Source organism: Lolium rigidum, chromosome 1, assembly GCF_022539505.1.
Source record: "Lolium rigidum isolate FL_2022 chromosome 1, APGP_CSIRO_Lrig_0.1, whole genome shotgun sequence".
NCBI lineage: Eukaryota > Viridiplantae > Streptophyta > Magnoliopsida > Poales > Poaceae > Lolium > Lolium rigidum.
Window position 1 is genome coordinate 4,805,290 of NC_061508.1, and position 13,019 is coordinate 4,818,308.

General features: G+C 41.5%; 1 protein-coding gene across 1 annotated transcript; it reads left to right on the forward strand.

The window, feature by feature from the left end:
* Positions 1 to 11,468: 11,468 nt before the first annotated feature.
* On the forward strand, positions 11,469 to 12,307 carry LOC124666435 (glutathione S-transferase 1-like). Its single transcript, XM_047203777.1, has 3 exons — positions 11,469 to 11,618; positions 11,697 to 11,745; positions 11,847 to 12,307. Exons 1-3 carry the CDS (start codon positions 11,469 to 11,471, stop codon positions 12,305 to 12,307), a joined length of 660 nt encoding a protein of 219 aa, XP_047059733.1.
* The last annotated feature ends 712 nt before the right edge of the window (positions 12,308 to 13,019 follow it).

Sequence of the window (13,019 nt, forward strand, 5' to 3'; positions counted from 1 at the left end):
GCCATATCCTTCGCTAATAGTAATGGTTATGGTAATTCTTATGGGAATTCTTACAATAATAATAGGAGTGTACCCTCTGGTCTTGAAGCCATGCTTAAAGAATTTATTAGTACACAAACCGCTTTTAACAAATCTGTTGAGGAAAAGCTTGATAAAATTGATACTATCGCTTCTAGAGTTGATAGGCTTGCCTCCGATGTTAATCTTTTAAAGTTGAAAGTTATGCCTAATAATGATCTTGATAATAAGATTACTACTACAGCAAATGCCATCCAAGTTAGAATTAATGAGAATATAAGATTAATGGCTGAGTTGCGTGCTAGGTGGGATAGAGAAGAAAATGAAAAATTAGCTAAAGAGAATAATGTAGCTAAAGTTTGGACTATTACCACCACTAGTAATGCTAATTCCTCACATGTTGCTACACCTCCTACTATCAATGGTAAAATAATTGGTGTTGGCAATGTTTCTACTCCTAGTGCGAAGCGTACAAAGCTGCCTGAAATTGCTAAAACTGCTGAAACTGCTTGTGATAAAACTGCTGAAATTTTTTCCAACCTTGGGAATAATGATTCCATTGCTGTAGCTCATAATGATTTAGATTTTGATGATTGTCACATCTCTGAAGTTATAAAGTTCTTACAAAAACTTGCTAAAAGTCCTAATGCTAGTGCTATAAATTTAGCCTTTACAAAACATATTACAAATGCTCTCATAAAAGCTAGAGAAGAGAAACTAAAACTTGAAACTTCTATTCCTAGAAAGTTAGAAGATGGTTGGGAGCCCATCATTAAAATGAAATTCAATGACTTTGAATGTAATGCCTTATGTGATCTTGGTGCAAGTATTTCTGTTATGCCTAAAAAGATTTATGATATGCTTGACTTGCCACCATTAAAGAATTGTTATTTGGATGTTAATCTTGCCGATAATGTTAAAAAGAAACCTTTGGGGAGGATTGATAATGTGCATATTACGGTTAACAATAACCTTGTCCCCGTTGATTTTGTTGTCTTGGATATCGAATGCAATGCATCTTGTCCAATTGTGTTGGGAAGACCTTTTCTTCGAACTGTTGGTGCTGTTATTGATATGAGGGAAGGTAATATTAAATATCAATTTCCTCTCAAGAAAGGTATGGAACACTTCCCTAGAAAGAGAATGAAGTTGCCTTTTGATTCTATTATTAGAACAAGCTATGATGTTGATGCTTCTACTCTCGATGTTACTTGATTTGCACTTTACGCGCCTAGCTGAAAGGCGTTAAAGAAAAGCGCTTATGGGAGACAACCCATGTTTTTACCTACAGCAATTTTTTGTTTTGTTGAGTCTTGGAAGTTGTTTACTACTGTAGCAACCTCTCCTTATCATGTTTTTGTGCCAAGTAAAGTTTCTATGTCAAAGTTGATGTTATATTTGGGATCGCTGCGCAGAAACAGCATTGCTGTCTGTCACGAATCTGGGCATAATTCTCTGTAGAAAATTCGAAAAAATCTGCCAATTTACGAGCGTGATCCTCAGATATGTACGCAACTTTCATTAGTTTTGAGTTTTTCCATTTGAGCAAGTCTGGTGCCATTTATAAATTCGTCTTTACAGACTGTTCTGTTTTTGACAGATTCTGCCTTTTATTTCGCATTGCCTCTTTTGCTATGTTGGATTTATTTCTTTGATCCATTAATGTCCAGTAGCATTATGCAATGTCCAGAAGTGAAAATAATGATTGTGTCACCTCTGAATGAGTGAATTATTAATGATGCACTAACCCTCTAATGAGTTTGCTTGAAGTTTGGTGTGAAGGAAGTTTTCAAGGGTCAAGAGAGGAGAATGATATACTAAGATCAAGAGGAGTGAAAGCTCTAAGCTTGGGGATGCCCCCGTGGTTCATCCCTGCATATTTTAAGAAGACTCAAGCGTCTAAGCTTGGGGATGCCCAAGGCATCCCCTTCTTCATCGACAACATCATCGGGTTCCTCCCCTGAAACTATATTTTTATTCAGATCACATCCGGTGTTCTTTACTTGGAGCGTCGGTTTGTTTTCGTTTTTGTTTTTGTTTGAATAAGATGGATCCTAGCATTCACTTTGTGGGAGAGAGACACGCTCCGCTGTTGCATATGGACACATGTGTCCTTAGGCTTTACTCATAATGTTCAAGGCGAAGTTTCTTCTTCGTTAATTTGTTGTATGGTTGGAATTGGAAAATGCTACATGTAGTAATTCTAAAAATGTCTTGGATAATGTGATACTTGGTAATTGTTGTGCTCATGATTAAGCTCTTGCATCATATGCTTTGCACCCATTAATGAAGAAATACATAGAGCTTGCTAAAATTTGATTTGCATATTTGGTTTCTCTAAGGTCTAGATAATATCTAGTATTGAGTTTTGAACAACAAGGAAGACGAGTGTAGAGTCTTATAATGTTTACAATATGTCTTTTATGTGAGTTTTGCTGCACTTGTTCATCCTTGAGTTTGCTTCAAATAACCTTGCTAGCCTAAACCTTGTATCGAGAGGGAATACTTCTCATGCATCCAAAATCCTTGAGCCAACTACTATGCCATTTGTGTCCACCATACCTACCTACTACATGGTATTTACCCGCCATTCCAAAGTAAATTGCTTGAGTGCTACCTTTAAAATTCCATCATTCACCTTTGCAATATATAGCTCATGGGACAAAATAGCCTTAAAAACTATCGTAGTATTGAATATGTACTTATGCACTTTATATTTTATTAAGTTGCCTGTTGTGCGATAACCATGCTTACGGGGAACGCCATCAACTATTGTTGAATATCATGTGAGTTGCTATGCATGTCCGTCTTGTCCGAAGGTCTATCATTTTAGTGGTTGGAGCATGCAAAATTGTTAGAGAAGAACATTGGGCCGCTAACTAAAGCCATGAATCATGGTGGAAGTTTCAGTTTTGGACATATATCCTCAATCTCATATGAGAATAATAACTTTGCTACATGCTTATGCATTTAAGAGGAGTCCATTATCTCGTTGTCCATGTTGTCCCGGTATGGATGTCTAAGTTGAGAATAATCAAAAGCGAGAAATCCGAAATGCGAGCATTCTCCTTGGACCTTTGTAACAGGCGGCATGGAGGTACCCCTTTGTGACACTTGGTTGAAACATGGCATGCAAAGATCCGGTAGTCCAAGTTAAGTAGGACAAGGTGCGGGCACTATTAGTATACTATGCGTGAGACTTGCAACTTGTAAGATATAATTTACATAACTCATATGCTTTATTACTACCGTTGACAAAATTGTTTCATGTTTTCAAAATAAAAGCTCTAGCACAAATACAGCAATCGATGCTTTCCTCTGCGAAGGACCATTCTTTTACTTTTATTGTTGAGTCAGTTTACCTATCTCCTTCCACCTTAAGAAGCAAACACTTGTGTGAACTGTGCATTGATTCCTACATACTTGCATATTGCACTTGTTATATTACTTTATGTTGACAATATCCATGAGATATACATGTTACAAGTTGAAAGCAACCGCTGAAACTTAATCTTCCTATGTGTTGCTTCAACACCTTTACTTTGATTTATTGCTTTACGAGTTAACTCTTATGCAAGACTTATTGATGCTTGTCTTGAAGTACTATTCATGAAAAGTCTTTGCTATATGATTCAGTTGTTTACTCATGTCATTACCTTTGCTTTGATCGCTGCATTCATTACATATGTTTACAAATAGTATGATCAAGATTATGATGGCATGTCACTTCGAAATTATCTTTGTTATCGTTTTACTCGCTCGGGACGAGCGAGAACTAAGCTTGGGGATGCTGATACGTCTCCAACGTATCGATAATTTCTTATGTTCCATGCTACTTTATTGATGATACCTACATGTTTTATGCACATTATATGTCATATTTATGCATTTTCCGGAACTAACCTATTAACAAGATGCCGAAGAGCCGATTGCTTCGTTTTCTGCTGTTTTTGGTTTCAGAAATCCTAGTAAAGAAATATTCTCGGAATTGGACGAAACTTTCGCCCGGGGTCCTATTTTTGCACGAAGCTTCCGGAAGACCGAAGACCTAACGAAGTGGGGCCACGAGGCAGCCAGGGGGGTGGCCGGCGCGGCCTAGGGCTTGGCCGCGCGGCCCTGCCCCCTGGGCCCCTCGTGTGGCCCCTCGCGTTGACCTTCCGCCTACTTAAAGCCTCCGTCGCGAAACCCCCGATACCGAGAGCCACGATACGGAAAACCTTACTGAGACGCCGCCGCCGCGAATCCCATCTCGGGGGATTCTGGAGATCGCCTCCGGCACCCTGCCGGAGAGGGGATTCATCTCCCGGAGGACTCTACACCGCCATGGTCGCCTCCGGAGTGATGAGTGAGTAGTTCACCCTCGGACCATGGGTCCATAGCAGTAGCTAGATGGTCGTCTTCTCCTTGTTGTGCTTCATTGTTAGATCTTGTGAGCTGCCTAACATGATCAAGATCATCTATATGTAATTCTATATGTTGTGTTTGTCGGGATCCGATGGATAGAGAGTACTATGATTATGGTGATTATCAATCTATTGTTCATGTGTTGTTTATGATCTTGCATGCTCTCCGTTTCTAGTAGAGGCTCTGGCCAAGTTTTTACTCTTAACTCCAAGAGGGAGTAATTATGCTCGATAGTGGGTTCATGCCTTCATTGATACCTGGGACAGTGACAGAAAGTTCTAAGGTTGTGATGTGCTGTTGCCACTAGGGATAAAACATTGATGCTATGTCTAAGGATGTAGTTATTGATTACATTACGCACCATACTTAATGCAATTGTCTGTTGCTTTGCAACTTAATACTGGAGGGGGTCGGACGATAACCTCGAAGGTGGACTTTTTAGGCATAGATGCGGTTGGATGGCGGTCTATGTTCTTTGTCGTAATGCCCAATTAAATCTCACTATATTTACCATGTCATGTATATGCATTGTTATGCCTTTCTCTATTTGTCAATTGCCCGATCGTAATTTGTTCACCCAACATGCTTTTATCTTATGGGAGAGACACCTCTAGTGAACCTGTGGACCCCGGTCCTATTCTTTACATAGCATACATTCTACTTGTTTTACTTGTTTTCTTTGCAAACATCTTCCACTCGATACGTTTAATCCTTTGTTACGGCAAGCCGGTGAGATTGACAACCTCATCTGTTTCGTTGGGGCAAAGTACTTTGGTTGTGTTGTGCGGGTTCCTAGTTGGCGCCGGAATCCCTGGTGTTGCGCCGCATCACATTTCGCGACCATCAACCTTCAACGTGCTTCTTGGCTCCTACTTGGTTCGATTAAACCTTGGTTTCATACTGAGGGAAAACTTGCCATTGTGCGCATCATACCTTCCTCTTGGGGTTCCCAACGGACGTGTACATCTACGCGCATCGGGCCTCACCCCAAGATGCGGTACTCACACCACACACCGAGCGCCACGAAGGCGCCTCACCTAAATCTCCGGTGACCCTCGCCACAAAGGCCTAGGTCACGGTTCCACTAAGGGATTTCCTTCGAGGCGGAAACCGGGCCTTACACAAAGCTTGGGGCACGCATCCACAACTTAATTGGAGGCTCCCAAGAAATCGCCACAAAGGCCTCAAATCCGTCTAGGGTTCCAAGAACCCAAGAGTAACAACTTTCTTGCTTTCACTTCCACGAATCACCGTGGAGAACTCAAACCGATGCACCAAATGCAATGGCAAGAACACCACAAAGATGTTCAAGTCCTTCTCTCTCAAATTCCAACAAAGCTACAAAAGCTATTGGGGGAATAAGAGAGGAAGAACAAATAGGAGGAGGAACACCAAATTTCTCCAAGATCTAGATCTAGTGGATTCCCCTCACAAAGAGAGGGATTTGATTGATGAAGATGTACATCTAGATCTCCTCTATCTTTCTCTCAAATAGATGCAAGATTCATTGGAGGGAGAGGGAGATAGCAAGCTCAAAGAAGGTCAACAATGGAGGCAAAAACGAGCTCTAACGGATGGGAAACTTTGGGGAAGAAGACCCCCTTAAATAGGGCAAGAGAAATCTGCCCGTTATGCACAAAACTCGTCAAAACCGGAACTTCCGGTCATTTGGGGCGGAACTTCCGCCCCCCGGAAGTTTCGGCCAACTTCCGGGTGAAGTAGGGCGCCCCCGGAATGCTCCCGGTATGTTTTCTGCGTGCAGAATCGTCATTTCCGGAAGTTCACCGGAAGTAGGGCGTCACCGGAACTTCCGCCCAAAAAAAACTGCTTCACGAAAACTTCAATAACTTTTGCATCTGGACTCCGATTTCGATGATCTTGGGCTCGTTGAAATCACAACAACGAGCTCTACAACAATATGCATAGAAAAATCATAGTCCAGCAAAGGAGGATAGAATCAAATGAATAAAGGTTTTACCTATCTATAAAAGGCAAACCGGTAAAACCTCCAATATGGAAAATGCAACAACTTGAGATAGGAGACTTGGATTTAGGTGAAACCAACTTTGTTGTAAAGAGGATGACAAGAGCTACCACACAAAGAGTGAAAATCTTAAGAACAAGTGGGGTAGGTTTTTCTATGTATTTTAGAGTGAAACCTCTCAATACGAGAAACCGAGAAAAACTCCAATATCGAAAACGCAACACGTGATTCATGCGGAATCCGTTTTCGATGAACTAGTGCTTGTCATGAGAATAAGCACAAGCTCTAAATCACCACATGGATAAGATCCAAATAACAACCAAGAAATATGATGCAAGGATGCAAAGGTTTGAGCTCTCTCCGAACGATACGATCGAGTTACTCACTCGAGAGCCCTCTTGATAGTACGACAACTAAACTATAAACCGGTCTCCAACTACACCATGAGACCGGTAAGAAAGAAACCCTATCAAGAGCAAACCTTAAACTTGCGCATTCCACTTGAGCTCGATGATAACAATCTTGACCGCAACAAGATGGAACGCCTTTCTTGATTGTGCTTGCTTGACGAAGTCTTGTGGATTGCTCCCCCATAATCCACCATGGAAGATCTTTCTTCACATATCCATGATCACCATATGGATGGCAAGAGTCTAGCAAAGGATCTCTTCAATGATGACTCATCTTGAACTTGCACTTCATTTCTTCATGGCAAGTTTCAAGCATATGATCTCTTTGAGTTGGCTCATCTTGAACTTGCACTTCATTTCTTCATGGCAAGCTTCAAGCATATGATCTCTTTGAGTTGGCTCATCTTGAACTTGCACTTCATTTCGTTGATGTCTTGAAGTTAACTTTGAGAGCTCACTTCATCTTCATCTTCAAGACATACTTGACACTTGATCTTCTTCATTTGCTCCTTATTGCAATCTTGAAGCCAACATATGTTTCAAGCATTGCCTATGGACAACTCCTACAAATATAACTCAATGCAAACATTAGTCCATAGGGATTGCCATTAATTACCAAAACCACACATGGGGGCTCCATGCACTTTCACCTGTGCAAACCATCCATTTGGATCTGAAGATCAACATATAACCTTCTTCTAAAAGTGAACATCCAGTCTTTAGATGCAACAACAACAGTTAGGTCTTGTTCATTGCAAATTTCAAACAAGTCATGAAATTTGTCCTTGAGAGGTGTAAACCCACACCAGAAATCACCCCAGAAGTGAGTTCTTTTGCCATCCCCCACATCCATTTTTTCTGCCACTGATGTAAAAGTCCTTAATATAGAGCATATTAGTCCACGTGGCATAATCTTTCTGTTTGTGACTAGAGCCAAAAGGACACAAGAGTTAGGAAGATATTTTCTCCACATGAACTCTTGTCAGATCCCATTGTCATGCTCTGGTTTCCACCACCACTTACACGTTAAATTGATATTAAATTTGGAGAGATTTTTCATCGACATGCCACCTTTACACTTTGGTTTACAGATAAGTTTCCATTTGACCAAGTGATATTTTTTTCTACCCATTACCTGCCCACGGGAACCTTCTAATTGGTTTCTCTAGCCCTTCTATATTTGTTTTGTGTAACAACCTCAGCGACATTTGATACACATCACTGTTGGATAGACAGACATCAATTTTGGAGATTCAGTATGTATTACCACCTTGCGCGCGTATTCTGACATTGGCCAACTGTTTAGCAAAAATGAGCAGTGCTCAACTGACAGAACGTGTCCATTACTGTAGTTAATCCATGTCGCATTAACTCCAAACCAAAGGACAACCCATCTCTCGTCCACCTTCTTCTTCAAGCAGCCAGTCCATGTTTCTCATCCATGTCGCAGCCCCCAAGCTAGTATCATGTCGATAGCTAGTTTCAAGGTAGTCAGCTCCTCTGAGCTCTCGCCGACGTGACCCTACGTCTGAGCTCCTCCGGCCGACGTGCTCATCCTCGTGATCTCCATGGTAGCGAGCCCCTCTGGCCGCTATGCTCCTCCACGCAAGCTGCATGGCAGAGATCACTACTGTCCCGTGTGAAAGGACACAGATGCCGCCTAGAGGAGGGGGTGATTAGGTGGTTTAAATTTTGTACGTGATGGGCTTAATAAATGCGGAATAAACTATCGTTTAATTTGCCAAACACAAAACATATATATACTAGATTTATCTATGTGCACCAACAACTTATGCTAAGCAAGACACACAACTATATGATAGCAAGATATATAGCTACAAGAAGGCTATCATAAAGTAAAGTAAAGAGTTTGGGTATAGAAACAATTTAACGACGATGTATCCCGAAGTTCATACTCTTACCAATGCTACGTTCCGTTGGAGCTGTGTGGAGGCACAAGGGTCCCCAAACGCCACGAAGGCCTCACCGTATTCTCCTCGAGCCTTCTCACCAAAAGGGAATTTGTCCACTAAGGGAACATTGAGGGCGGTCATGAACCCGTACAAGTTTGGGGCAATCACCACAACTTAATTGGAGGCTCCCAAGAAATCGTCATGAAATCCTAATGCTTGAGGAATCTGCACAACCTAATTGGAGGCTCCAAAAACACCACAAAATCAACAAGCCTTATAGGGTCCAAAGTCCTAAGAGGAACAATCTCCGGGTACAAGCACCAGAGAGAAATATCTCACGAACTTTCACTTCCACATATCACCGTAGAGAACTCAAACCGATTTACCAAATGCAATGACAAGCCCCTCACTCTCAAATTTCACCAAAGCTACAAAAGCTATTAGAGTAATAAGAGAGGGAGAACAAAGGAGAAGAACAAAAAAAATCAAGATCTAGATCTGAATGATTACCTCACAATGAGGGGATTTTGATTAGTAGAAATGTGGATCTAGATCTCCTCTGCAAATCCTGCAATAGTTGCAATAATACAGTCATGTTACCAATTTTAGAGTATTCATCTGCATTGAAACTTATGCTTGTATATTACAGAGATTAATTAAGAATTGGTATGAACGAAGAGTTCATGTTATATCATAATTTCCCAATTCGCTTGATGTATGATATGACTGCTCGATAAGGCATTCCTTCTAATATATCTAGCAAATCGAATATGAGAACATTCGCTTATATAATAGCGGTTGCATCTTGCCTTACTTGAACTTGTAATTTCTGGAATAAATTATAAATGGGAAGATATTTGTACTTGTTTTTGTTACATATTTGTGAGTATTTTGATTATTTTATCTAATTTTATTGCTTTTCTCTAGCACAAATGATGATCCGCCACTTAGACACTTCAATACTTTTTCGTCGTATTTTGCATGCATTCTTGATTCCCCAGTGGGACTAGCTTGCAAACTCTTAGTTTCCTATACTTGCACTCCATTGATATTTTCTTATCATGAATTTTATATTTGTAGAAAAATTACTTAGTTTTTAAAAATTTTATAGGCTAATTTACGTACTTATAAATTAGCAACATAAGTCGACATATTTGGTACTTGCCAGTGGCGGACCTATGTTGAAACAAAACTGGGCCATGGCCCGCCCAGCTTAGCCCAAAACACTGAAGAGTGGGAAGTTAAATTGGCCCAAAAATACAAAAATATATGGTTTTCTTTGGGCTGGCCCGCCCAACAATTGTGTTGTAGTTCCGCTACTGGTACTTGCGTTTCTTTCATATCCTAATGTTTATACATCGATGGTAATTTGCTCCTGCTTGTGCGCTGTAATTGTGGATCTTTAATCTGTTCAGAGAGATTGTTCGTGGATTTTTTTGTGTATGCTTAAATCCTGTACCGAAGGAGGTTCGATCCCACCAAGATTCTTTAGTTCTCGGAATCACACCAAAATTCAACACCATGGACATTTCAAATACTATAGAATGAACAACTGGATTGTATATTTATGTGAATTTGATACATAACCACAGTAGTGTTTGTACATGTCCCTCTGCTAATTCATATTCTATTTAAACTATTTTTAGGCATACACAACCATCAAAGAATTATCATCTGGTGACATGTGACACGAAGAACAAAACCTAACTTATCATCTTCATACGGGGTCGGTGTAAGAAAACCATTTCAGCTGGCTTGTTTATCTTTTGTTTGTTTCAGGCTCAACGTGATACGTTGCTTTTTCGAGGAGTCTTAGCTTTTAGTGTTATAAACTTCTCATGGATGTTTCTTGTGTGTTCTTCAGGCTCCTTGCACTACAAAGAATATGTCTTACCGTTGTTTGGTACATATGAAGAGGAGAGCTGTGAAACATCTGTATGTATTTGTTCCTGTTATGTGTGATATATAAACCCTACATTTTCTACATCTATTTGTATGCTTAACATAGTGTTTTGATGGGTGCTAGAATATTAATTATGTATGTGCGATGCACATGTTTTGTTAAGAGTGGTTGTTCTCTAAGCATGCTATAAAGTTCTATACAAGATGTTTATCAATCCGAAAGACGGGCCTATGCGCCACCCTAGCTAATTGCTTCCTGTAACTAATAGTATTTCAGGAGTTACGGAGAATTTTACCTTAATTGATTTCAGTAAAACTTAATAAATATATTATCTTATTGTCAGTTTATTTTAATCCCTGTTATACAAAATGAACATTGGCATAAACTTCACGGGATGTGCGCCAAGAGGCACACCTAAATCTAGTGAAGCTAATATTCCCATGGGCAGATGGGCTTATGCAGCGTGACTGCGCAAAACCAGGGCACTGAGGGCAGCCTAGTCAAGTCAACGGGTCAAAAGATACAATTTCCCTTCAACTACTCACATTTGAGATCTGATCGAAAGAGACAAGCATAAAATTATGAGCGCGAAGCAGGTCTAGACTAACTAAAGTCGATGTAGACTCTACAATATTCAGAGAGGTCAGTCGTGAAGTCTTGTTCTTTCACTACCCTTGGGCTAGACGGGTGTGGTGCTCTCTCCTCACTTTGCGTATAAATGGAGATCAACATCCAAGCCTCCTTCAACATCCAAGCCTCCTCCCGCACAAACTACAGAGCAGAGTCTTGCTCCAATAATTGCTTTTTTTGTAGAGCATCCATCACCACGGACAAACATGTCTCCGGTGAAGGTGTTCGGGCACCCGATGTCGACGAACGTGGCACGGGTGCTGCTCTGCCTGGAGGAGGTCGGCGCCGAGTACGAGCTCGTCCCCGTCGACTTCCTCGCCGGAGAGCACAGCAGCCCCCAACACGTCCAGCTAAACGTAAGCAGACGATCGATGATTTGTCAGTCACCGTAGCAGATGATGATTTCTGACCGAGCTGTTACGCCTTCCTTGCAGCCGTTTGGTAAGATCCCTGCGTTCCAAGATGGCGAACTCGTCCTGTTCGGTGAGCCATCCATCCATCCATGGTTCCATACACAAATCATTCATGTATGCTATCTTAATCATTCGCTTCTCTAACAAACAAATCGATGAGTGAGTTTACAGAGTCCCGCGCTATCGCCAAGTACATCCTCCGCAAGTACAGGACTGACGACCTCGACCTACTCAGAGAAAGCAGGGGCATCGAAGAATCAGCAATGGTGGACGTGTGGACGGAGGTGGAGGCCCAGCAGTACTACCCCGCCATGTCGCCGGTAGTGTTCGAGTGCATCATCTATCCGGTCATGCGCGGCGCCGCGACGAACCAGATCGTCGTCGACGAGAGCCTGGATCGGCTGAGAGGTGTGCTGGGGGTCTACGAGGCCCGGCTGGAGAAGAGCAGGTACCTGGCCGGCGACTCCGTCAGCTTCGCCGATCTGAACCACTTCCCGTTCACGTTCTACTTCATGGCGACCCCCTACGCGTCGTTGTTTGATGAATTCCCCAAGGTGAAGGCATGGTGGGAGGGGCTGATGGCGAGGCCGGCGGTGCAGAGGGTCTGCAAGAATATGCCTACGGAGTTTTAGTTCACTAGATCTTTACTATTACTAGTTGAATGCCCGTGCGTTGCCACGGTTAAGAAAATGTTTTCTCACCGTACAGGTAAGCATGATGCACATGAATATTCCAACTTTTTGTTTTCTCTCCTATGTGAAAATATGCTTGTGCCGTGTCACAAAACATAAGAAGTGTGCACCTGCAATTCTCATTCATAACCGTGGAAGACAGGGTTCTCGTCCTTCCGTGACCTCCTCGCTCGTAACTACCGTGAATCCTTCTTATTTTCCTTCTAACAACCAACAAAAGTGTCATGTATGATTTCTCAAAACATAATGCAAAATTAAATTGTAAAACACATACAAAAAATGTAATGTTAAAGTTAAGCTATTTTAACAAATGTGCATATCATCGCCAAATATTGTAGAAAAAATTTCCAAAACTTTTTCTAGCTCACCCCTGGCCACCATGCATTTTCGACTCTTTTTTCGATGAACCACCTTGTAGGAAATTATAGTTTTCTTACCTCCCTGGCGTGTGTATGTTTCTTCACACCCAATAAATTTAAGAAGCATTTTCATGCACGCTGGCAGAGTTGTTTCTTAAGCGGTGCAAAGTACTGGCCAAGCTAAGTAGAGAGCGAACTGGGCCACGGCGCACCCAGGTTTTTGGAGAAAACTAATAGTTGCAGCATCTCCAGTTGCGTCCCCCAAAGCATTCCCCAGAGGCACCGTTACCAGC

What these genes read in the sequence shown, in the direction of transcription:
- LOC124666435 (XM_047203777.1), top strand. Translation starts at nt 11,469, where the DNA reads ATGTCTCCGGTGAAGGTGTTCGGGCACCCGATGTCGACGAACGTGGCA. An exon ending in CCCAACACGTCCAGCTAAAC is followed by an intron (nt 11,619 to 11,696) that starts GTAAGCAGACGA and finishes CCTTCCTTGCAG; the next exon opens with CCGTTTGGTAAGATCCCTGC. An exon ending in TGGCGAACTCGTCCTGTTCG is followed by an intron (nt 11,746 to 11,846) that starts GTGAGCCATCCA and finishes GTGAGTTTACAG; the next exon opens with AGTCCCGCGCTATCGCCAAG.